The sequence below is a fragment of the Hyperolius riggenbachi genome, chromosome 3 (assembly GCF_040937935.1).
Source record: "Hyperolius riggenbachi isolate aHypRig1 chromosome 3, aHypRig1.pri, whole genome shotgun sequence".
Classification (NCBI taxonomy): domain Eukaryota; kingdom Metazoa; phylum Chordata; class Amphibia; order Anura; family Hyperoliidae; genus Hyperolius; species Hyperolius riggenbachi.
The window spans coordinates 369,201,726-369,227,940 of NC_090648.1; the positions used below are offsets into that span (position 1 = coordinate 369,201,726).

The window sequence follows — 26,215 nt, forward strand, 5'->3', positions numbered from 1 at the left end:
TTACATGATGTATCACCTGTGAATATTTTATATGCACCTTTTTAAACAGCAGGAGGAGCTCCTTAGTGGAAGAAAAAACTAATATTGTCTTGTTACATCCAGAAATAAGAGCAATAAGCAGGCTTTTTGTTTTCTTCCCTTTACAATTATTATCATTATCGGGTATTAATGTAGTGCTCACATCTTCCATAGTGCTTTCCAGAACACATAGTGTTGTCCCTTAAGCCACGTACACACATAAGTCATGTCACCAGAGACGGGACAAGATCCCTCAGGCGAAAGTGTGGGGCCAAGGCTGTGAGGACACAGGCAGGTCTGCCAGGCGGATCACTCACATACACATCGAGGGGGGATGAGGGCCACTGTACAAACACTACATTCTCAGCAGAGGCGGTTGTTATCAACCACGTCAGCCGAGTTTAATCTAGAGTGTGTACAAGACTTACTGGTTCCTCAGGGATGCTCACAATCTAATCCCTACTATAGTCCAGTTTTTGAGTGAACCAATTAACTTATCGGTATGTTTTTGGGAGGAAACCTGAGTGCCAAAAAGAAACCCACACAAACATGGGAGATCATGCAAACTGCAGATTGTCTTGGCAGAGATTCAGGAGCCCAAGGCTTCAAGGTGAGAGTACCATCCATTATGCCACCAATGCTGCCTTTGCAATATGCTGTTTGCCTGGCTGCCATTTTTTTGACTTCAGTAGTATGTGCCACAGACCTAGACTTGACATGCAGCCAGTGGCATCAGGGTCGAAGGCGGATCCCCGATCTGCACCACATCCAGGCAAGTAGCAAAGCGTTTTCCTCTCACTACAGGTTTCTAGTGGATGATACAAAAGTATGTTGCTAAGAATTACTCCACTGGAATCTTCGGAGACCTAGCAGGGGTGATTCATCTGACAATGTCCATCCAAAAATAATGTTTAGTTCTGTGTAAAGATATTATTTCTATGTACTATCTACTTTTTCCTCTTCTAGTTCGTCAGCTACTTGCCTTATATGTTATGTTTGCAAGTGCTTTTCCCACCAATGTTTTACTTTATACTGACCCTCCTTTTTCCACTTGTGCAGCTCTGGCCTCTCATGACTACATCTTAAAGATAGTACCAACTGTGTACGAAGACCTTAGTGGAAAGCAGAGGTTTTCATACCAATACACTGTAGCTAACAAGGTAAGCTTGTGTGCAGATGTGGAGGAAAGTTGCTTGGCACTGAGGCTGGCAACAGGAAATACGTGATCTAGACAAATTATGTCAGTTTTATTATTAAACTGCACAGAAGAAGGTTGCCAGCAGGCAATAGCCTGAAAGCCCGACTTCTTAAAGAAAATAAAGAATTCCAGCTAAGTTACATAGCTGCAGAGTAATGTAATCCGCAGATAACCAAAGAAGGCCTCTGTTCTATAAATATTAACTGATGGCGGTGAGGCAATGTTCATTTATATTTCATGTACATGCTTGAAAATGTGAAATGTCCCACCTCTGGAATTTGCCATTGGTTCATTCTTCGTACTGGTGCTGATGATATTATTCATGTTTATGATCTACTAGACGAGATACCTGACAGTATGTTTGTGTTTTGCACAGGAATATGTAGCATACAGCCATACGGGTCGCATTATTCCTGCCATCTGGTTCCGCTATGATCTCAGCCCCATCACAGTGAAATACACAGAGAGGCGGCAGCCAATGTATCGATTTATAACCACAGTGAGTAATGGTCTTGTGTTTGAAGCTTGTGATTCTATTTTGGTTCAGTAGTTGAAAAAAACAGAGCAAAATAAACTACCTCCAAAGTGACTGTACTGTGACATTTGAGGTGATGTCTGTTTTCCATTCTTAAAAGCCCAGGACCTCAGCATAAACTGCAAGGCCGCTCCAGCTCATACATTGCTAAAAAATGAATGAGAGCTGCTGTGCTTGTAAATTAGTACCCACACTACTTTGATCAATCCCTGTCATGCTATAATGTAACCAAATAAATGTAAAAAAACAAATAGATTTTCACTGATGTGTCTATTCCCCTGCTATGCATTTGTTGTACTTTTTGACAGTCCTTACTACATGAACAATAGCTAGACAGATGTCTCCCTTGTGAAGGGCCCTACATAGAGAGAGAGAGAGAAATGGGGTGGCTGCAAAAAAATAGGAAAGGATCACGTGTTAATGGTATCAGTATCACAAGCATGATTGCATGTTCTCAGGCTGGTGGGGAAAACAAAAATGGAGAAGAAAATGTTGTATAGATCAGCGAGAAGAGAATAAGGCGAGCAAACAAAATATACATAATAGGAGGGGCAACATGCCTCATATGTGTTTGAGACTTTATGGCTCCCATCTTGCTGTATGACCTGTTATTGGAAAGCCAGTTAACTTAACAGTATAATGTATAATGTTCAGTGATTAGAGGAAATCTTTTTAAATTGTTCATATGTCTTTTGGGGGTATTTAAAGCGAACCCGTGCTCCTATTCGTGCACTAGCCCACCTGTGCGATCCCTCTCCTTTTCATGCACGAGCGCGTCTTTGCGACCTCATTCCTCTTCATGCATGAGTGCGCCTGTGCGACTGCTCTCCTCTTCATGCACAAGTGCGTCTGTGTGACCTAATTCCTCTTCATGCATGAGCGCGACTGCTCTCCTCTTCATGCACGAGCATGCCTATGCGACCTCGCTCCTCTTCATGCACCAGCAGATTTGTGGTAGCACAGAGCTGCTCGTGCACAAGTGGTTCTGGCTTATTGCGCAGGTACTGCTGTGCAGGTGTAGTACAGCTGTGCTCCTGCTTGGAAAGGAGCGTGGTCACACTTGGAATTCGACAAGAGCTTGTCTGATTCCTTTGGGGTGTCTACACTCAGCAACTATGGACCAGAGGATGGCATGGGAAGCCTTTACAGGATCCAGAGGTTTCCATCTTCTTAGGTAAGTATTTGTCTTTTGACGCAAGGTTCGCCTCGGGTACACTTTAAGCTCAGGACTGCAAATCTGCAAGTCTAGTGTGCTGTTCAGCAGCTGTGTCAGAGCACCTCCAAAGCTGCAGCCAGGTCTTGTGGGGTGTTCTTGGGGTGCAGTAGTCCTACCTACTAAAAAGTGGTGCAAGGAAGGATAACTGATGAACTAGTCATGGATGCTCAAGGCTTGTTGTTCATGGTGATCTGCTCATCTGGTCTGATTCCACAACACTGCTGCTGGAACACAAACTGCTCAGAAATGCTGGTCCATGAAAAAAAGGTGTCTAAATACAAAGCACATTGCAGCTTGTTATGTATGATGCTGCATAGCTGCAGAACCATCATAGTACCCATGCTTACCCCTTTCTACTGCTAAAGTGGTCATGAGAGGATCAGAACTGACCATGGAGTAGGGAAGGAAGGTAGCCAGGTCATGAGAGGATAAGAACTGGACCATAGAGTAGGGAAAGAAGGTAGCCTGGGCACGAGAGGATCAGAACTGGACCATGGAGTTGTGAAAGAAGGAAGCCAGGTCATGAGAGGATAAGAACTGGACCATAGAGTAGGGAAAGAAGGTAGCCTGGGCACGAGAGGATCAGAACTGGACCATGGAGTTGTGAAAGAAGGTAGCCAGGTCATGAGAGGATAAGAACTGGACCATAGAGTAGGGAAAGAAGGTAGCCTGGGCATGAGAGGATCCAAACTGGACCATGGAGTAGTGAAAGAAGGTTGTCTGGTCATGTGCTCTTTGGCCAGCAATTTGCCCACAGATTTCATTCAAATTAATAGTCTGTAGGCAATGTGCAGGTAACAGGTTTGGTCCATGGAGGCCCCATCTTACAGGACTTAAAAGACCTACTGCTAATAATTTTGGTGCCAGATATCACAGGCTTTAACAAGTCAGAACTGTTTTGGTATCACAAAGGATATCTATGCAGTTTTACTCACATGTTTTTAGTGATTTTGAGTTTCCTGTATGATGCCGGTCAGCTCTAAGCTTGATGTTCTTTAGCTTGTGCATGCTACAAATACAGTCATTCACAGTATGGAGCACAAACGTTTACACTGGCTATTTGGAGAGAGCAATATTTATCTTTATCATAAATTGATGCTTGATTTTAACTTGTAAACAGACAGAAAGATCAGTGGTTGATAAATATTACAGTACCACCAAAGGATAAATCTTTCATGTTGTGCAACTTTAAATCTTCTAGTAACTAGCTGCACAAAACAAGGTTTAAAAGATAAGTTTTGTATGAAAGTTTGGTTTTGATGCATTAAGAAACCGCCTCACCAGGAAGAATTTTGAGTGACCACTTTCATTTGCTGAGCAATGCCAGCCTAGACAGACACAAAACCACACATGCTGCATGTGCCTTTACAACACTGCCAGGAAAATTAAACCGCTTCCATAAATTCAGCCGCTAAACATGGCCATTAGGGCTGAAGCAAACTCTAAAGGTACATTAAGGGCACATACAAATGTAAAGTGACTTGATATGCAGATGTTTTATTGTCATATTACATAATCTATAACCTCACTACGAAGTATTTATACCCATTTACATTTATTTGCTATCATTTCAAGGCTTAAAGTAAATTACTCTAAAATTTTAGCCATAAATTTTAATTTTTCATAGCTTACATGAGAACTATTAGAAGCCTATTTTGAATTTTGGCTTGTTGGTTGTAAAATTATTTATTCAAGTAAAACTTAATGCATGATTAAAATAAATTATCCCAGCTTAATCTCTTTTTAATGAAGCTGCTTATGCAATGGACTAGGTATCAGATATTGTGGCTAGGTTAAGTGCCAGCACAAAACGCATCTCTGAGCTTGTTATAAAAATGTGCTCGTCCAGGAAAACTCAGCAGCCCTTATTCACTGTTTCGCCTAAGCTTTTTGCTATAAGATAATTCTTCGTCTTCTGTTTAAAATTAATATTAATTTAATGGGTGGTCACCGCACGGTGTGTGTATGAGTCTCCCATACATGTAACATCTTTTGCTGCTTCAGCAAGTGGTACAACAGAATCACCCAGCACACACCTGTTGTAAAAACTTTCTCAGGGAATGGTCACCAGGTTGGTTGGCCATCCCAGCAGTGACCAGTACAGTACTTTGGATTTTTAAAGAGAACCTGAGCAGATGCTCTGGTTCAGAACCAAATACTTAAGGAGAGGGAAGCCTCTGGATTCTAATGAGCTTCCTGAGAGGGAAGCCTTTGGATCCTAATGAGGCTTTCTCTGCAATCTCCGCTGTTCACTGGAACCCTTCTGCTAATCGGGGGCAGTGCTCCTATGCTTGTTTTTTAGAAAGGACTATGAAAAAAACTGTAGCATAATCTTGCAGTACAAAACTTGATACAGCTTTGACTCAAATACAAAAATTGGCATAGCCATAAAAATCTTTTTTTATCTGTGAAAGTAATCTGCATGAGCAACTATAAAAGACTGTCATGAGACTAGTACTAGGATCTGGCTTGACGTGGTAAACGATTAATTCAGACCTGAATGATTGTTGTTAATGGAGATTACTTTCACGGATAAAAAAGATTTTTATGGATATGCAAATTGTTAAATATTTGTGTTTGTGTCAATAAAGTTGTATCAAGTTTTTTGTACTGCAAGATCGTACTACAGATTTTTTTATAGTCCTTTCTATAAGAAACAAGTATTGAATTAGGGTGTGGTGGATCACCCGCTAAAGGACTTGTGTTTTTTTGGCCCCTCCCTTTGAAAGGGGCGTTCCCGACTAAACATTATCTGTGCTCCTATGCTGTCATAAGCACAGTCATGCTGCAGCGGCCCTGTTGAAAAGGTACCAGCCCTTACTTTAATTTAATGTGTACCCGAGCCGCAGCTCTGAGTCGTTTGTATGGTGGCTTCAGCTAGGCTGTTCTGCAGCCACGATCTTCGGCTCGGGTACACTTTAAAGGATACATGAGCAAAAGAAAATAAATCAGATTCACTTACCTGGGGCTTCTTCCAGACCTTAGAAACCTATGTGTCCCTCACTGCAGCTCCACTCTCAGACAGTCTGCGGCCGCTACGAAGGGGACCACAGGAGACTGGCTGGGAGCTGAGCTGTGGTGAGGGACACATAGGCCTCAATTCACTAAGCTTATCTCCTGTCTTTAATAACGTTTCTAGTGTTATCACTATGGCGATGAGGCATGTAGTATTCAGGAAACATTTTACCTCAGGCAAACCTAAAGTTAACTCTTCAATCCTTAAAATGACTCCAGAATTCTAAAGTTAAAGACAGGCTGTTAATTAACTGCGTGTAACAATAACTACAGAGGAGGTACCTTAAGGAATGGAGAGATAAGATAACTCTCACTGTGTGGTGGCAAGTTATCTCTTGCCTTATTATCTCCTAAACTATTTTGTTTAATTTGGCTCATGTATCCTTTAAAACTAAGGGAATGTCTGGTACCTTTTACTGGGAGCATGAACCCTGGTACCCTCCACAGGCTGGGCTTGGGCCTTTGTGCTTCCTTGCACCTCATCCCCCTTTCTCCCTTTTATGTCTGGTTCTGATCATTTTTCTTCTGTTGTGTACTTGCCAGGAACAAACATGCAGTAAATGAAGGCAGAGAGGAGTCAGAACACCTGATCTGCATACTTGTTTTGGATCCGAGAATTAGCAGAATTTCTTTCAGCACTACATTCCTCTAATTCTGGTGGATTTTACTTCAGCTTGATTTTCCTAGAAATCTAAAGTTTTATTTTGTTTCCCTTCGCTATCCCTCTTGCAAGTTTCTGAAATCTACAGCCAACCCAAGCACATCTTTATTTACAGGACTTTATGTGTTCTTTTGGCAAATAATTGATTCAAACCAGTAGCAAATTGACCTTTTACAAATAGGAAACAGTGCAGATAAGCTGCAGGAAGGAGGAAGGAGCTTTGTAAATGAAATGACAGCAGAATATGGGTGACATTTGGTATTTCTCTCCATTTGCCAAACCCTGTAACCAGCTAAAGAGGAGCTGTGTGTAAAGTGAGCGTCATTCTGGTGAAGCTGGCAGGCGGATGGAGCCAGCGTTTCTTGGTATGCCATCTTTTTATTTTAAGTGCATGAATATAGCATTTGGAAGCATGAGATCCCTCTTGGCTGGGACGGATCTCAGTAATGTTATTTCAGGAATTAAAGATTCCTGTAATCGCGTCATGGAGCACGCTTCCCAAAATAGGACTTTTATGGTTTTAGCTCCCGCACCGTGCCAGTTAATATGGAAAACAAGTTAATCAGTAAAAAATGGAGTTATAGAAGGTATTCGTTTACTTTTTCCAGTCGTTGAATTAGCATTTGCTGCACTCATGCAATAAACCTTGTAGGAAAGAAATTTTAACAGAGATACTACAACTCAATTTAAAGGAACCTGTACCAGGAAACATATAGGGACTACTACAGCTGATCCTGTTTTAAAGGGGGAAAAACATACTCTTTGTCCTGCTGGTGTTTTGTGTTTAGCACTCCAAGAATCACACTTGGAGGGAGAGGATAAGCATGATGGGCAAGTTTGTAAGAAGAATACAACCAATAGCAGCATCCACTGCATCTGTTACTCACCTACAACTACAGATCCCATTTTTAAAAATGGTCACATGACCTTAAAGCAACTAAATATTAAAGGTGTTAATTGCAGGCTGTGTCAGTAGGGCTGCTGCTTTGCTTGCATTACACTGATATTAAAGGACACCTGAACTGAGAGGGATATGGAGGCTGCCATATGTATTTCCTTTTAAACAGTATCAGTTGCCTGGCAGTCCTGCTAATCATTCTGACATCAGTAGCCTCAAACACCTGAAATAAGCATGCAGCAAATCCTTTCAGACTTCAGTCAAAGCTCTGATCTGCATGCTTGTTCAAGGTCTATAGCTAACTGTATGGGAGGCAGAGGATCATCAGAACAGCCAGGCAATAGGCATGTTTAAAATAAAATAAATATGTTGTCTACCATGGGCTTTAATGTAGAAAATGCAGTGTGCATATTGTGCAATCACCAGGGTGTCCATACCCTTTGTCTTCCTAAAAATGATAATTAACTCCCAAAGCAGAGTATGCTTCATTTGGTTATACTGCACCAGCATTTACATTATTATTATTATTATTATTATTATTATTATTATTATTATTATTATTATGCTCGATGTGCTGGTAAAGAGGATAACTTGCATTATCAATATGCTGGACTTTGTTGCTGAAATGAAGATTGTGTTGATGAGTGGCCTCCAGCTCTGTTGGCCTGTGGTGGTTCTCATCTATGCATATGACCTCACTCTCCTTCCTAGTGTTTTGTTGTCTGTTAAAATGCCAAGGGATGTGACTACAATAGGACACTCAGTACACAAAGTCACAGTCAGTGTGAAGTTAATAGGCTGCATCACGTACCGACGGGTCCTCCCATGTCCTGGTCGCATAATCTCCATCTGCCAGTGATCCACTTTGTCATCAGCATGTGAACTGTCTCTCCGAGAGAGGACACAGCACCTCCACCCAGCAGATGGTGCAGGGATTAATGCAACAGGGTGACAGGGTGGTGGGGGCTGTAGAGAAGCACCTGCTGTTCGTGCTGCTGCCTCATTCACCAGCTCTTGTTCTGTGCACGAGACCAGCAGCATCTCCTCCATTCATCCATGTTTCTCAGTCATGGGGAGGGGGATGAATGGGGATCAAGAAACTGCTAACTTATACAAGGCCAGGAAAGGGGTAGTGGGGGACTTTTGTAGCTCCTTGTTAAAAGGAAGGAGGAAACAAAGGCAGCTACATGGAAATCAGAGGGGGCTCCCGGCGCCCGTTGGACATGCTGTTTCCTGGCTGGATGGATATAATTGGCTTTTAGAAATTTAAAAAAGGCAGTGTAGTAAATGAGGCGTGCTTTGCAGGGCTCCTACCGTGGTGTTGTTGTTAATCGTGAGAATTGAGAACGTTTAGTCTCATGATTTACATACACTTCAAGTACCATGACACGTTTAACAGTTACGTATGTTAATAGACAGTATTTATTGTGGTTCTTTTCCCATAGCTTATCACAGGAGATGGTGTTAACAGCAGTGACCAGATACAGACTGCAGTCCCCATAGCAAGCAACGTGTTTCCTCAAGTCACGTTGCCCAAAGAGGATTTTGTGACCTATTAAGAGCAAAGTAGCTATCCACATTCTGAGAATGTTAACAAAACAGGCCAGACAGTGATCCAGCAACCCTTCAGCCATTACTGCAACTGGGTTCCTTCAGTTTCAGCTTGTCCACATTTATTCGTACCTTAAGGTCCGTACACAATAGCGTAGCTAAGGAGCTGTGGGCCCCGATGCAAGTTTTACAATGGGGGCCCCCCAAGCACTCTATTCATAACAATTGATACGGCGCACCAAAACCTGCCAATGGCAACTACAGTGTCAGAGGTGCAAGAAGGGCATGGGGAGCAGCTTGTTAATGATTACCACTATTCAAAGTATCTATAGAAGTGGTTATTATAAGCAGAGGACCAATAGAAAGCTAATACTGTATTTGAGAGAGGGCCCTTCGGGGCCCCTCTGGCCCAAGGGCGCTAATGTGGTTGCAATCTCTGCAACCCCTATTGCTACGACTCTGTCCGTACACGCGCTTGATAAAAGTCACCACACACAAACAAGCAACATCCATCAAACAACATTTCCTGGCAAAAAAGAAAGGAGAAGTAGCTTTGATGTTGTCCACATTGACAATATTCCAAACTATTTTACTTATTGGTAATTGGGCTCTTTGTAATACTGACCATGACATTGTCCTGTGTCCTCTAATATGTATTTTTAATTTCCAATTTTTGTTGTATGACCTCTTACTATGTTGTAGTTTGTCCAGCATTTTACAAAGTTATTTTAGGGCTTCTTTGCAGACGTTGACTTGATGGCCAGTCAGATTACTAGAGACACATTCATTGCATCAGATGAATACTGCACTGGGGGGTGGGAGGGTTGGGGATATTTGGGGATTTTGATTACCCTCATTGTTGCTAAAAAATTGCATGAGCTTTGTAAACTTGTAAAATTTCCATGTCATTTGTTCAGGGCTGTGGGGTCGGAGTCGTGGAGTCGGGCAATTTTGGGGAAAAAATGCACCTCCTAATGAATTTGTAACTGTAATTAAAATAGAAAATATGATAAAATGTTCTATTTCTCAGATAATAGTCATTAAAAATAATGTGTATATATACAGTAATAGCTGTGCTTAGTCCACAAAAATGAAATAAACCAATATTAGTTACTTGTGCTGCTTCAATAAAGCAGTCCCCGTATTTTTACGGTCAGATATACAGATCTGATTGTGACTGTATACTGTATATGATGTGTACACAGGAATCTCTTATATATACTAAATAACATCTATGCTGTAAGAATAAAGCCTGATGTGTAGCTGTGTCACTAATAGAGATGGTCAATGAGATGGAAATAATTCTGCATTGATGCTGATTTATGCAAATGTATGTACTCCCTTTGCTGATGAAATCAAATAATTTGATATGTTGTTAAAATTTGGTTTGGTGACTACAAATTAAAGGGTACCCGAGACGGATGAAAAGTAAAGTTTTATACATACCCGAGGCTTCCTCCAGCCCCCTTCAGGCTAATCAGTCCCTCGCTGTCCTCCACCACCCAGATCTTCTGCTATGAGTCCTGGTAATTCAGCCAGTCAGCGCTGTCCGGCCGCATGCCGCTCCCACAGCCAGGAACATTCTGCACCTGCACAATAGTGCTGCACAGGTGTAGTATGCTCCTGGCGGCGGAGTGTGTGCATGCGCACTACGCCCGACTGGCTCAAGTACCTGGACTCATAGCAGAAGATCCAGGTGGTGGAGGAGGACAACGAGGGACTGATTATCCTGAAGGCGGCTGGAGGAAGCCCCAGGTCTGTATAAAACTTTAATTTCATCTGTCTCAGGTTTACTTTGTTACACAGTAGTACTATACTCTACATATGCACTCCCCACAGAGCTGCAGGGAATCCACTGAGAATGCTGTGCACATTGAACACAGAGGTGTTGTCTGTCACCCATAAACCTTGTTCAGATTGTGCATGAAGAATGTGTAATAGAGGAAGAATCTCCTCATTCCCCTGCAGAGTACCTGCACATCATTCTTAAATGTACCCACACTTACATTGCCCAGGGCCTGATAGATGTTCTTTGTTCTGGTTTGTACCTTTTACAAGTACTCTTACCAAGGACTAGTTTTAGTCTAAAGGGAATAAATATAGTAGTCTACATATCCTTCTCACTTCAGTTGTCTTGTAAAATTCCTAAGCGTTGGCAGTTAAGAGACGAATTTCATGTTACATACTTTTAATCAACAAAAATGTAATATGCAAGTTAGGAGTCGAGGAGTCTGAGTCGGTGGAATCCTAAACTGAGGAGTCGGAGTCGGTGGATTTTTGGACCGACTCCACAGCCCTGCATTTGTTTATTGGGACGGTTCTCAAGTTGCCAAGCACAACAATTTATTTATTTTTTTCAGACTTTTGTTTTAAGTTTTGGGGTTTTTTTTGTTTTTTTTTATCTGCTTTTCATAACCATTTTGTTTATAATTTTTTGTGCCCAGGAAAATGATTATTTGTGCATGAACATTCCTCCATTTTCCTGAAGATTTACCACATTGAAAAATTTAGTGCAGTCCTTTCTGGCTTAGAAATAGGTGCTTTTCCACTATATCTAGGCGAATCTGCATAGAAAAAAAAACTCCTGCGGATTTGCATGTGTATGCGAATTTGTGGCGTTTTTTCATGCAAATGCGTATGCACATTTTTGGGGGGGGTGATTTTACTGTTGCCATTCATTACTGTTGACTTCCGCATGCGTAAACGCATATGCGTACTCAATACTGCATATGCATTAACGCAAAACCGCTCTGGAAATTCTGAAAGAGGCGGCGTTTTTTTTTTTTTTTTTTGTCTGCGGGGTTAAGAGAGTTTCACCTTTAATGGAAACAGACCATTCACTTGTATATGTCATGCGAACCTGCATGCAGATTCGCTTTAGTGAAAATGGGCTCTAAGTCAGTGTTCTCCCCAGAAATTGTTTCAAGCTGGGTGGCATGAAAAATTAGCCGGGTGGGGTGTGATGAGAGAATGCAGGGCCGGTGCTTCTGTGCGCAACTCTGCTTTCAGCATAAAAGGTGAGCCAATGACAGCCGGGTGCTTCCCAAAACTAGCCGGGTGGAGCTAAAAGAGCCTGGGGAGAACACTGCTAAGTGTTTATCCCACAAAGATTTGGCCAGGAATAGAGAATCATTTGTTTGCATTTATTAGGAGACTTAAAGAGCCAAGGGTGTGCCTGAGTTATGCATAACAGATAACATGGTGTTAATGGATGACACACCTACTCTATATAGCTTCCATTCTTGATATGTCTGTCTTGTTCTCTCCTATCTCTTCACTCTGCTCTGTGTGTTTCCTCTGCCCTGCTCACTGCTGGACACTGTATCTGTGGGTTTGGCTTGAGAATGGCTATGACTGCTGATTCTCACACATCCATTGTGTGTACTGATTTCAGGCTCTCATCCAGGGTGTTTTGTGATTCCTTTAAAAGGAGCATCTGTGCTTTTTGGCTTTATTGTCAGCATGCATGTAATCATGCACCGCACATGTGTGTAGTCCCTTCAATTACAGGCAAATGATGGCCAGTGTGGAGGGTTGTTGCCGTCAGCAATTAATAGGCTGTATTATGTTTTCCATAAACACTGGTACTCATCTGAGTCTGTTCATTAAAGTTACAAATAATAGTATAATACAGCCATTATTTAATAAATAAATTACATCATGATTTTCTCTTGACCAACTCAAAGCGCTTCAGAGCTGCAGCCACCTAGCGTGCACCCTCCACAGGCGACCAGGACCTTAGGGAGCCTTACTGCATTTCATACTGGCTTGAGCTGGGATTCGAACCTTGGTTGAAAGCTCAAAGTAGCTGACCCTACTAGAGAAGAAGTGTGCCAGGGGATGGCTTTATGCTACTCCATGCCACTCTGGGTTATAAAATAATGTTTGGCACTGAATTGGTGATAGTGGCTACCAAATACCACCAGGAATCTATATATATAATAGACTAAGTGCCTCAACCTTCAAGCAAGAAGAAGAAGTAGCGCCCTGCCCACAGGGCCAGTCCAAGCAAGAAGAAGGGGCTGGTCCAAGCAAGAAGAAGAAGTAGTGCCATATCAAACCAAGGGCGAAGAGGGATAATTTGCATATTCAGTACCAGTGCATTGTGGGTAACCACAAATGTTCACTTATAGCTGAATTATTGCAGATTTGCTTCTGTTTTAAGAAGGCAAATTACACCGCTTTTAGTAGGAGGTCTTTTTGGTCCCTTTTATCCCCCTATACATTCTTAGTAGTGTGGGTCACACTGAGCTGCTTGGTTACTCTGTAGTACTGGTCCAAGCCCTATCTCATACAGCCATATCAATCCCTGCTATGTACTGATGAGGGCTAAAAGTCTGAAATAGACTGCCACATGTGGGTTTGCTATGACTTTGTAAAATGCAATGCTATAGGCTTGCTATACACCAGTGATTCTGGATGCTTGCTTAACTTACCAAGGGTGAAAAGAAATAATTTGCATATTTAGGAGCAGTGTATTGTGGGTAACCACAAATGTTCACATATAGCTGAATTATTGCAGATTTCCTTCTGTTTTAAGAAGGCAAATTACACCAAGCTTTGATTTTTTTTAGTAGAAGGACTTTTTGGTCCCTTTTATCCCCCTATACATTCCGAGTGTTTGGGTCACCCTGAGCTGCTTGGGTACTCTGTTGTACTGGTCCAAGCCCTATCTCATACAGCCATATCAATCCCTGCCATGTACTGATCAGGACCAAAAGTCTGAAACAGGCTGTCACATGTAAAATTTAAAGCTATAGGCTTGCTATACACCAGTGGTTCTGGATGCTTGCTTGGCTTGCTAAGGGTGAAAGGGGATAATTTGCATATTTAGTAGCAGTGCATTGTGACTAACCACAAATGTTCATTTATAGCTGAATTATTGCAGATTTCCTTCAGTTTTAAGAAGGCAAATTACACTAAGCTTTGCTTTTTTTAGTAGGAGGTCTTTTTGGTCCCTTTTATCCCCCTATACATTCCGAGTGGTTTGGGTCACCCTGAGCTGCTTGGTTATTCTGTTGTACTGGTCCAAGCCCTATCTAATACAGCTGTATCAATTTCTGCCATGTACTGATGAGGACCAAAAGTCCGAAACAGACTGTTTACATGTGGGTTTGATATGAATGTGTAAAATTTAAAGCTATATGCTAGCTATACACCAGCAGTTCTGGATGCTTGCTTGGCTTTCCATGGGTGAAAAGGGATAATTTGCATATTTAATAGCAGTGCATTGTGGGTAACCACAAATGTTCACTTATAGCTGAATTATTGCAGATTCCCTTCTGTTTTAAGAAGGCAAATTCTACCAATACAGTGGGTGGCATTGCAGGAAGAGATGACAGTCAAACGCACGCTGGAACGTGGAAGAGGTGAGTCCTCCCCGCTCGATGCCTCTTGCTAATAGTGGCGGCTGCTGCTGAGCCGGGAGCACACATGGGGGACCCAGGTGAGGGAGGGGGTTCCTGCTGAGCTTAAGCTGCAGGGGGAGCGCACATGGGGGACCCAGGTGAGGGAGGGGGTTCCTGCTGAGCTTAAGCTGGAGGGGGAGTGCACATGGGGGACCCAGGTGAGGGAGGGGGGTTTCTGCTGAGCTTAAGCTGCAGGAGGAGTGCACATGGGGGACCCAGGTGAGGGAGGGGGGTCCTGCTGAGCTTAAGCTGGAGGGGGAGCGCACATGGGGGACCCAGGTGAGGGGGGGTCCGACCCCCCTCCCTGCCTTTGTGCCCAGTACCCCCTTCCTGCCCTCTACCCCCTTATGCGGCGTATGCTACGCTGCGGGTCAGCTAGTACTTAATACATAAATGTGTTTATAGAGAAATAGCCTTTGTATCTCACAGAAGTGCCTCAAGAGGATCTGTACTGAAAGGACATGACTAATACCTTGCCTTACCTTGTTTTAAAAGTCCTAGTTGACTGCCATAGTGGCTCTCTGCCTTTAAAGAGGAGCTGTTAGGTATAGGGTCTCAGAGAAAATAAACACATATATCAGTAGCTAAAGATTGGCTGTACTTACATTACATATGCATTTCACTGTCCACGTTTGGATTTCACAGAATTTGTATATAGTATATGCAGAGAATGATGCTCCTGACAGCTCATGGCAGGTTCCATGTTTGTGAAGCCAAATGTGTCGTCATGTCCTGCCTGCTTCTCAGGATCACAGAACAGCTCATACTGAATAACACAGTGTGCAGTGCATATTAATGAGCCATGTGGCTAGGAACAATAGCGGACTCCTGCAGTGTACTCTGCCAGGAGATTTATCTGTGCTGTGGCTGGACTGAGTTTTAGAAGCTGCTGAAACTTGATCCCGTCTTCTCCTTAGCAGCCGAGGGGAGGGCCCCAGAATGCTTTGCAGTATGTTATGCGGCTTGCGTCCTGCTTAGCTCTAAGCATTGCTGATAAGCATACATCAAAGGTAAGATAGATCTTTATCTTCAGTAATGTCTTTTTGGCTTCCTTCTAAACTGTTTAACACAGGAGACTAGAGGTTTAAATTAGCTTCTGCAGCCTGACAGTTACTCTTTAAGATGAGTCTGAAGTGAAAAGAAAAAATGAGCTAACTAGTAACGTGTGCAGAGTACAGCAGCTTAATGAAAGGTTTCTGAATCAATCTCAGTTACATGTTGTCATACATAGTCATCATGCAAGTAACAGTCTCACATGACCATCATGTTAGTAAACTATGAAACTGTCCCACTTTTTTGTCTATGAAGGTTGGGAGCCTCATGTCACCTAGTTCAGCCATTCAGAGGCTGTTGTAGGTGAATCGGCTAATTTTGGCGCATTGATTTGTGCGCCGCCACAAGCCATAAGGAGAATTATGGCTAAAGTGGCGCTCAGTGACCAATTTGGGCGCAGACTTTAGCCGGAGCTCAAATTCGAAAGAGAGGTAATTTGGCTGTCAGCAAGAGTTGGTGGCCAAATTACCTATTCCCCTTGTGTTGCGCCAACTTGGAGGTGATTAGCATTAACGCCACCCAGGAGTTTGCCAGCAGTAGGGTGATCCGTCTTTCGGCTTCACTCTGTGCCAAAATTTGGCTGCGGCCATTTCAAATGTATGCGTTGTAGGTACATCCCCATACACTGCATTAGTGATCTATACAGCAGATATATTTCAGTCTTTTATAAGCAGGATTAAGTTTATATGTGCAAAGCTCCAAAATACACAGATAAGGGGCAGAACATATAAATGTGATTTATCACTGCTTTATGAATAGGCTCCAATATGCACTGCAAAAAGTGACATTTTAATCTTTTTTCAGTTTTCACAAAATCTGAACAGAAAAAAAAGCGCTAATAACATTAAATCACTAAATATTCTGTAACAGTTGTTATTTATAATCTAACTTTTTCATTGAAAGTTGAGTTCTAAGTGCTGGAAGTGTTTTCTGGATTCATATGTTAGGCCTGGTGCACACCGAGTGGTTTTTGAAGCGTTCCGCAAACCGATTCCGCCTGTTAAAACGCTTGGTTAATGTATTTCAATGGGATGGTGGACACCAGCAGTTTGAGGTTTTTAGCAAACCGCAAACGTGGGTCCTGCAGCACTATTGCGGTTTGCAGAAGCGTTTCTGCCTCAATGTAAAGTATGGGAAAAGTGCAAGCCGCTCTGGAAAACGCTAGATCAGAGCAGTTTTCCAGGCATTTTTGTTACAGAAGCTGTTCAGTAACAGCTTTTACTGTAACAATATTTGTAATCTGCTACAGAAAAATGCCCCAAAAACGCTAGGCATGTTTAGAAAACGTCTCTAAACATGCCTAGAATCTGCTCCAAAAACCTCTAGCGTTTTAAGGATCTGTGAGCAGTTTTGGTGTGTACTGGGCCTTACACTGAGCCATTTTTCCATGTCTGACTCTGTAATCTTCAGCCACCCAAGCCTTTTATCATGTGATAAATGAGATTAGTGCAGCAAGGTAGATGTGATGATACAGATTATATTTCTGATATCCTGCATGTGATGCGAAAGTCTGACTGAGATCCTCTTCAATAGTATAGCATTGTCTCAGGGTTACGTACCATGAAAAAACAGTGTCATGTCTTGTTGGCTAAACTCCTACAGCCATAAAGACGCAATATTTCTAACTTAATTAGACTGAGAATAGAATGACGGAAATATTACAAAAAAGGGAAATGTAACATCTTGATGAACACGACTTTAACTTTACAGATTTTAGAACCTTGAGATAGCTACAATATCAATAGGAAATGGAAATAAAAACTAAGTTTCCTGTAATTTTTAAAGTGCACTTGAAGTGTGTTGAAATCTAACTAATGAAGCATGCCCTAGGGAGCTTGTGTAAAACCATAGCAGATCCTACTACATTATAGAGGATACCCATTTTTACCTTATTTATCTTAGTTTCAGCAGCAAAAGCACTTCATATAGCTATATATAACAGGATATTTGTATGTAGCTCCACCCTCTCAGTGATAATCTGCCAAGGCAATGATGCAATTTGCCCTTTGTCCCCAGAGCACTCTGGGAGCTCAATTTATTTTTCCGCACTTGTCTAAGTTAAAAGTTAATTTGGGTAATAATGGTTTTACATTACCTGCAAACTTTTTGGCAAATACAAGCCATGCGCGAGTGTGTCCTTTAAGCGAAGAGCTTGCTAGCCAGGCAACCAAAATGATACAATACATTCTTATTGAATATCATTTTAAAATGGCTAGTATATAGTAGGACCCAAAGCTATCTTTTGCTTCCCTTTTAACAGCAGCAGTCAGGCGGCAGGAAGAGTACCGTACGGCATGGCTTATATCGGTTACACTTATTAAAATTTAGATAATACCATAAAATAATTCAGTAAAATAATTGCATCCATGCAAGATCCAGTTGTAAATGTCAGAAAAATCATGAATTGTGTTGCCAGCATGACAGTAGGTGCTTTCTTAGGGTAGGACAGGTAGTAGTGATGACTAATAGGTGAACTGATGCCCTTCATTGTTTAGTCAGTATGTCCTGACCTGTATGTGTTTGCTGCTTAACCATGAAAAATGTCAGGTCAGTCTGCTGACTACTGTGTCAGGTTCCACCAGAACCACAGAATTATATTCAGAAGATGAGGCATTCCACATGTACGCTATTTCAACAGTAGATTTAGCTTTTCATTTAGGTTTATCATCCTGGTAACCTCAATGAAATTGAGTTTGCTGTCAGGAAATTGGAATTCTTGCAGCATAGGTGGATGGCCCAAATGCCAGCTTATTAGTGGTTCTTCTACTAAGCTCAGATGTCAACTGTAATGAAAACTCTATTTTGGTCCAGCCGTCTTATTTAAGGATAATGAGGGATTCTAGAACCGTATTCCAAGCATATGACGTGTTGCCAGATTGGGGCACCTCCTGGTATTCTGTGTGGGCTGATGGATTTTAGTGACAGCTGTCTTTCTAAAATTAAGTGGTGCCAATAATGTGGTTTGGGGTAGGCCCCTTTGGGGAAAATTGTGCCAGGAGGAATCCTTCATTGTATCTTGGCATGCAAAGGCATTTTAGGAGTGTTGTAGCAAAAACACATTCCTACTCCACCACGAGCCTTTACTAAGAATGTTTCTGTAGACGTTTTATCTTTTGTGACTCAGAGCCCTGAGAAGCCTAAGAGCTCTGTAGCTGGAGACCAGATATGACTGTGCCTACCGTTATTGTACTATTGCTATCGGAGTTAGAGAAATCGCATGCCAAGGCTCCTTAAACATTTTCCTCTGGAATCTTTTACTCTTTTTATGTTTAATTAATAAAAGATCTTGGCATGCCTAAAAATGGCTGATGGTGGGGAAGAGGTTGGACAGCTCGCAGTCTGGACCAGCGATGCAGAATAGGACTTTGGCTTAAAAAAAACAACAAAAGCCTGTACTAGTTGTACTAGTAACCTGCTCTAACGCGCACAAGTGAAATCGCCACCAGTAGACTTGGGTGCAGGATACAGCCAATAAACTGCTTACTCTGCCCCTGCACAAGTTCCAGCGGCGTTAATTACTACTCCTCCTCCAGGTCCATGTGGATGGTAGGGAATTATGTAATTCGGCTTTCAGCTATTGCTGGCGGCCGAATTACAGTGTTTTAAAAGTAACTTCAGCTACGTCTTCTGACGGCGCCAAATTTACTTTCTGTGCGCTGCTATAGCCGTAATTCCTCTTATGGTCTATGGTGGCCCCGGCTGTGCCCAAATCTCCTGCGCTCTAAACAACGTATTCGGCTCTAACACAATCACCTTAAAGAGAACCTGAGGTGTGTTTAAAGAATGTTATCTGCATACAGAGGCTGGATCTGCCTATACAGCCCAGCCTCTGTTGCTATCCCAAACCCCACTAAGGTCCCACTGCACTCTGCAATCCCTCATAAATCACAGCCGTGCTGTGAGGCTGTGTTTACATCTGTAGTGTCAGTCTCAGCTGCTCCCCCGCCTCCTGCATAGCTCCGGTCCCTGCCCCCGTCCCTTCCCTCCAATCAGCAGGGAGGGAAGGGATGCATGCAGGGACCGGAGTTCTGCAGGAGGCGGGGAGAGCAGCAGACTGACACTATAGAGATAAACACAGTCAGCTCTGACAAGCTGTTTGTCAGCAGCGTGGCTGTGATTTATGAGGGATTGCAGAGTGCAGGGGGACCTTAGGGGGGTTTGGGATAGCAACAGAGGCTGGGCTGTATAGGCAGATCCAGCCTCTGTATGCAGATAATATTCTTCAAACCCACCTCGGGTTCTCTTTAAGCCAGCTAGGCTACCATGATATGGGATGTGAAAGGAAACCTAAGTGCCTGGAGAAAAACATGGAGAATATACAAACTACACACAGATAGTGTTCAGGTCAGTAACTGAACCTGGGACTCTAGCATTGCAAAGCGACAGTGCCATCCACTACATCACTGTGCAGAAGAGATGGGCAAGAGGCACTTCAACTAGTGTGGGCCGTTTGGCTTTGAAAGGGAAGCCTTTTCCTAATTTGGAAAACGATTAGCAGAACAGACAACTAGGTATCTAGTCTTTCTAATTTTTCTACAAGGGAAAGAACATTATCCCTTTACTTTGGGGGAGACGAATATACATATCATAAATTCTATTAGTAGGGTCTTTACCTATTCAAAGGTTGCTAAAAAATTCTAGCGCAATGGGCCTGATGCGGGCTGTACTAATAAAGGCAACTTGTGCTTTGCTGTCAGCTGTAGTGACAGTAAACTTGTCCTAAGGCACCTGCACATGGCAGTCTTACAGCAGTTTACTGAATCAGGGCCAATAGACTTAAAGAGAAACTCCAGTGATAACGTATTGAACAAAAGTGCTTAATTTTTACAATAATTATGTATACACGATTTAGTGTTTGCCCATTTTACAATCTTTTCTCTCCCTGATTTACTTTCAGACATTTATCATATGGTGACATTTTTACTGCTGGCAGGTGATGTCAGTGGAAGTAGCTGTTGCTTGCTTTTTTGGCAGTTGAAAACAGCTGTTATTTCCCACAATGCAACAAGACTCCCACAGGGTGATGTCAGCACCTTGGTCCTGACATTACACTGTGGGAGGGGTTTCAACACAATATCAGCCATACACAGTTCCCTGATGATCCGTTCGAGAAAAGGTGAAGATTTCTCATGGGAAAGGGGGTAGCAGCTACTGATTAGGATGAAGTTCAATCTTAACAGTTTCTTTGCCTGGCTTTTTTGCTGATCCCTTTGGCATCAGTAGTATCGCAATCACACACCTGAAAAAAGCATGCAGCTATTCCAGTAAAACTTCAGTCAGAGCCCCTGATCTGCATATGTTTGTTCAGGATCTATGGCTAAAAGTATTAGAATCAGAGGATCAGCAGGACTGCCAGGCAACTGGTATTGCTTAAAAGGAAATATGTCAGCTTCCACAACCCTATCGCTTAAGGGGTCCTTTAAATCAGGGGTCCCCAACCCCCGGTCTGCGGCCCACTGCCGGTCCATGGGGCGTTTGCAGCTGGGCCGCGGATCCGTTTCTCCACCCCACCCCCGCAGCCGCCGCTGCTGTTTCCTTAGCTGGCGGCCGCTTCTTCTCTTACATTCCCCTCTCATGCGTGTGTTATTGTGCTTCACAGCAGCGAGTCTCCCGGCTGCTGTGATGAGGCAGAAGCAGGAGTGCGGTTCTCCTGGTAACGGCGATACCCATCGCCGCTACAGGAACCCGCTGTCCTGCTCCCCTTCTCATCACAGCAGCCGGGAGACGCGCTGCTGTGAAGCACAATAACACACGCATGAGAGGGGAATGTAAGAGAAGAAGCGGCCGCCAGCTAAGGAAACAGCAGCGGGAGGCGGGGTAGCTATACTGGGGCACTACCTACCCATACTGGGCGCTTTACTGGGGCACTACCTACCCATACTGGGCACTATACTAGCTATACTGGGAACTATACTGGGGCACTATACTGGCTATACTAGCTATACTGGGGCACTACCTACCCATACTGGGCACTATTCTAGCTATACTGGGGCACTGCCTACCCATACTGGGCGCTATACTGGTGCACTACCTACTTATACTGGGGCACTATACTAGCTATACTGGGGCACTACCTACCCATACTGGGCACTATACTAGCTATACTGGGGCACTATACCACCCATACTGGGGCACTATGCTAGCTATACTGGGGTAACTATACTAGCCATACTGGGGCAACTAAACTCCCTATACTGGGGCAACTATGCAGCTATGCCGCTGCACCCCAGTATCCCCCACCCCCTGTAACCCACTGCGCATGGCACTGCCCACTATGACCCCCAACCTCCTAGAATGGTCTGTGCCTGCACAGTACGCTCCTGGTGACATCAGAGGAACCGAGGACACGACAACGCAGGCGCAGTAGTTTTCAGACTTTAAAGTCTGAAATTCCAAAAGTGAACCGCAGGTGGGGCCGGAGCATCGGTGAGTGGCTGCGCGGGCACAGGATGTCTGCAAGGGACCATTAGAAGCCCCGGGTAAGTTCAACTAATTTTCCCCCGACCCCCTACAGTATTCCTTTAATTGCTGGTTGCCACTTCCCTCCATGTAACTTGTACTTGTGTACATAGCAGTTATCCCCTTACAGATAGCCATTAGATGTCAGAAACCTGCAGCTTGTGACTCTGAGGAGATTTTTCCAGCTGTTCATTCAGTTTAAGTATTAGCACTTTCTCGTTTTCAATGTCCTGCAAATACTTATTTTCATTGGTGAGTCAGTGTTCTGTTTTTCTACAACACAGTCAGTGTTTCCTCAGCTCTGGGCTGGCAGCCCTGGTCCCATGGCACAGCTAGTACTCTGTGTGTTCATTGGGCACATAGTAATGATTAATTCCTCATGTGATCAGCCCGCAATGACCTTGCCACAGATCATCTTTTATTTTGGCCTCTGCGGGGTTTATGTGATTCTGTGTGCATCACCAGCTTTATTCATATTTTGGGATTGCTACGCGTTTTCCTGCTAACATGCTAATACACATTAAAGCCCAACTCCGGCCACACTTGGTTACAGAGCTTTATTTTTGTCTGTGTATAAGCGTCTGGATTTGGTGATAAATCACTTTTAAAGTACCTGACACTGGCCACTTCCTGTGACACCTCAGATTGACATTATTATGGATTGCAATCCTCTGAGTGATTCAGTCTGTGCCTTTCCTCCCTGCAGTCTAAGTAGCAGCTTTCACACATATGACGGTTCTAGATTCTATAGTGAGAACAAGGGCACCATGATTGGGCCAGCAGTTGGGTGAGCGCTGGCCAAGAGCTTCTTTTCCTCTTCTAGTCTGCTCTGTTCGCCGCTCCTTCTGCCATTTTTGGCCCCTCTATAGGAAGAGAACTCAAGTTAATGATGCTTTTGTACAGCCTGAGTACTTGTCCCTTACATGTGTAGCCAGTTTTAGAAGTAGCACCTTCCCCAGAGCCTGAAGCCAACTTCCTGAACTCAGGTGCTTCCAGCTATGTAATAAAAATATTAAATATTAACTCCGACCAAGAATTCAACTTTATCCCAATCAGTAGTTGATACCCCCTTTTACATGAGAAGTCTATTCCTTTTCACAAACAGACCATCAGGGGGCGCTGTATTACAGATATTGTGGTGAAACCTCCCACAAGAAATTCTGAGGACTGTGGTACTCCTGGCAGTTTCCGGTCTGTGAACCTTGTTGCATTGTGGGAAATAGCGGTTTACAGCTGTTTCCAACTGCCAAAAAAGCATGCAGCAGCTACATCACCTTCCAGCAGTGCAAATGTCACCATGTAATGTCAGAATGTAAATCAGGGATTTAAAAGATTTTACAATGGGCAAACACTGACTAAATCATTTATACATAATTATTGTAAAAATGAAACACTTTTTTATTACATTATTTTCACTGGAGTTCCTCTTTAAGACACTTTAGGTGCAGACTTCTCATTGACTCCAACAAACGCTGTTGCCCCATTGCTGTTGTTGGGTACTGACCTTGTGCCATGATCTTTGGTGCTGTGGAGGTGATATCTGCCTGGATTGGTGGGTTAGCAACTGTTGCCATTATACAGTATGCATGCATTCTTGCAAATTCTGCACTACTTTGCTTCCTGGCTGTTCATCATTGCTGGACACCAATTGAACTGGTTCTTGCAATTCCTTCTGAACGTCTGCTGCTTAACTATACTGCTCTTGCTTGCTGCTACTACTCAATAAATTGAATTTGAACTAAATTGGCTATGCATTGTTATCAATCCACTTTAGCTGGCCAATGAGAATGTGGCACTATGCAGTGGACTCATACTGAGGCAGTAATAGGTTTCGACCTATTTATCGTTACAAACTGATTCCATCATATCTGATCATTCTCTGTTTAGGTAAACGGCATTCTCTGTTTAGGTAAAGTACATAGCAACACATTTGTCCATGTACAACTGCATTGGGGAAATTATCTCCCACCTCCCTTGAAGTTGATCCCTACCCTCTCCTTTCCCACCCTCTTCTCTGAATTTCTTCTCCCATTCTCTCGTTTCCAACAACTTAACCTTCTGGCTGTTATCCACTATTTTCAAAAGCATCATTCGTGGGACTCAAATGATTTCCTTATGAGTTCAGATAGGCCTTGCTATAGGAACAACACAACAAATTTGTGCAGGTTAGGCTAGGTTTCCACTTGTGCGTTTTGTGTCAGTTTTTCTGCTCAGAAAATTCGCATAGATTTTAAAACTAATGTTAGTCAATGCAGCTGTTTCCACTCTATGCGAATTTTCGTTAGCGTTCGTACGCGTGAAAAAATCTGAGGTCCTGTATCATTTTTTCGGACATCGCGTACGATTCGCGTACAATGCTTTGTATAGGCAATGCGAATTTTCGCGTTACTTGCCCAAAAATTCGCATTGGATCCATGGTTACAGGAAGTTGTCAGCAGTCATGACTAAGCTGTTACTAGGCAGATTATGCATATGTAACTAATGCGAATTTTCACGTACGAAAATTCGCATAAAAACGCATACAAATTTACATGCGAATTTTCACCAATCAGAAAAATCTTATACGATTTTTTGCAGGCGAAAACGTAACGCTACAGTGGAAACGGGCCCTTACAACACCAACAGCTTATTTATAAACTTTTCTTGCATTATGAACGTTTGTTCATTCAAACGAAGACAGAGTGCAATGCCATATTTTTGTGTGAGGTTACATTGTGGTGAAATGACAGATGTATTACTGTTAAGATTTGTAATACTTTTTATTATTTTTGTATTTAAAAAACAAAAACAATAATCTATTAAACCAAAAAATCCTCTATATGTGACCAGGAGGTAATGGCTGATTCCTCGGAGGGAGTAATAATGACTGAATGCACAGCCAGACTGAATGTTGCTTAAATTGGTGGGTTTTGGGTGTTGTGGGGGTGGGGTAAAGGGAATTAAAGTTTAGTATGTGCAGAAGTCCGGGAGCGTCTGTCTGCTTCAAATTTACACTTATAGGGTTAAAAAATATCTTAACATTCAGAAGTCTACTGACTCAGGAATAGTGATGATCGTAATTTGCTAATTACGAGAAATTTTGCGTCATTTTTCGCACTTACGGCCATACATAATTACGATTTGGAAAGTCAATTGATTTTCGGTAATCCATTCCAAATTACATGTCATTTTGTGTCATTTTGTGCAGACTTTAGAGGTTAATAGCAAATCCCCCTATGCATGCTACGTATGTTAATGGGAAGAGTGGAAACAAGGAAAAAACAAAACTATTTTGAAAAAAGATTGTGCCGTTTTTGAGAAACTCTCTATTTTAAACATGCAAAGGATTTTTTTTTTTCAAACTCTGAAAAATGACAGTTTGAAAAAAAAAATTGCATTTTTTAAATCGATTTTCTCAAAAACTATCTTTTTTGAATTTTTTTTTTCTTAACTTATCCCTACTTTTGCCCTTAACATAAGTAGCAATGTTGGTGACAGTAGCATGTAATGGGGGCTTAGCTACTAACCGCTAAAGCCGGCAAAAAATTGCGTGAAAATTAAGTAAAATTGCGAAATTACGGTTCCTGATTGTGGTTACAAATTAAATTAAGATTTTTCCTGAAATTTTGCATCATAATTGAGAATCATGATGCAAATTTACGATTATGCGAAATTTGTGCTCAGCACTACTCAGGAAGGGAAGGAAATGTATGCCATTGAAGCTAGCAGCTGCTGATTAATTAGCTGGCATCTTGTTAATTAACCAGCATCTTGAGGTTTTGATAGGGTTAGGTTAATTCCCTTCCTGGATCTCTGGAGATTAGCCTGTAAAGAGAATGTTTTGTTCCTCACTAGTCACTTGTATGATTCCACTTGTATAGTAAGAAAATATCTAACTGTTAAAACTTTTCATTATATACTGATATACATTAAGGAGTTCAAATAGTTTTCCTCCTACTGGGCAGACTCTATTTGTGGCTGATTCTGTCCCCAGACACATATGTGAAGGAACAGATAATTTCAGCTACCAAATTAGAATAGAGTGACCAAAATTAATCTTGCCACATATTTTACGTGTCTGAGCTTGGCTCCCGAAACAGCTGTTGCCCTGGGGAAGGAACTAATGTTTTTGTAAACAGACCAAATATAAATACTGGTGGGTATAGGAGAAGGGTAGTAAACCTGTCTGATACAAAAGTGCAAAGCATTCTGGGACTTGCGGCA

At 42.5% G+C, this 26,215-nt stretch overlaps 1 protein-coding gene across 1 annotated transcript in view; it reads left to right on the top strand.

Annotated features, from left to right (window-relative positions):
* Positions 1-26,215, top strand: part of ERGIC1 (endoplasmic reticulum-golgi intermediate compartment 1) — a 134,577-nt gene that overhangs the window by 106,430 nt on the left and 1,932 nt on the right. The window contains exons 8-9 of the mRNA XM_068277163.1: positions 1,078-1,178; positions 1,593-1,715. Of these exons, the coding sequence (XP_068133264.1) occupies positions 1,078-1,178; positions 1,593-1,715 (224 nt within the window). The remainder of the gene's footprint in view (positions 1-1,077; positions 1,179-1,592; positions 1,716-26,215) is intronic.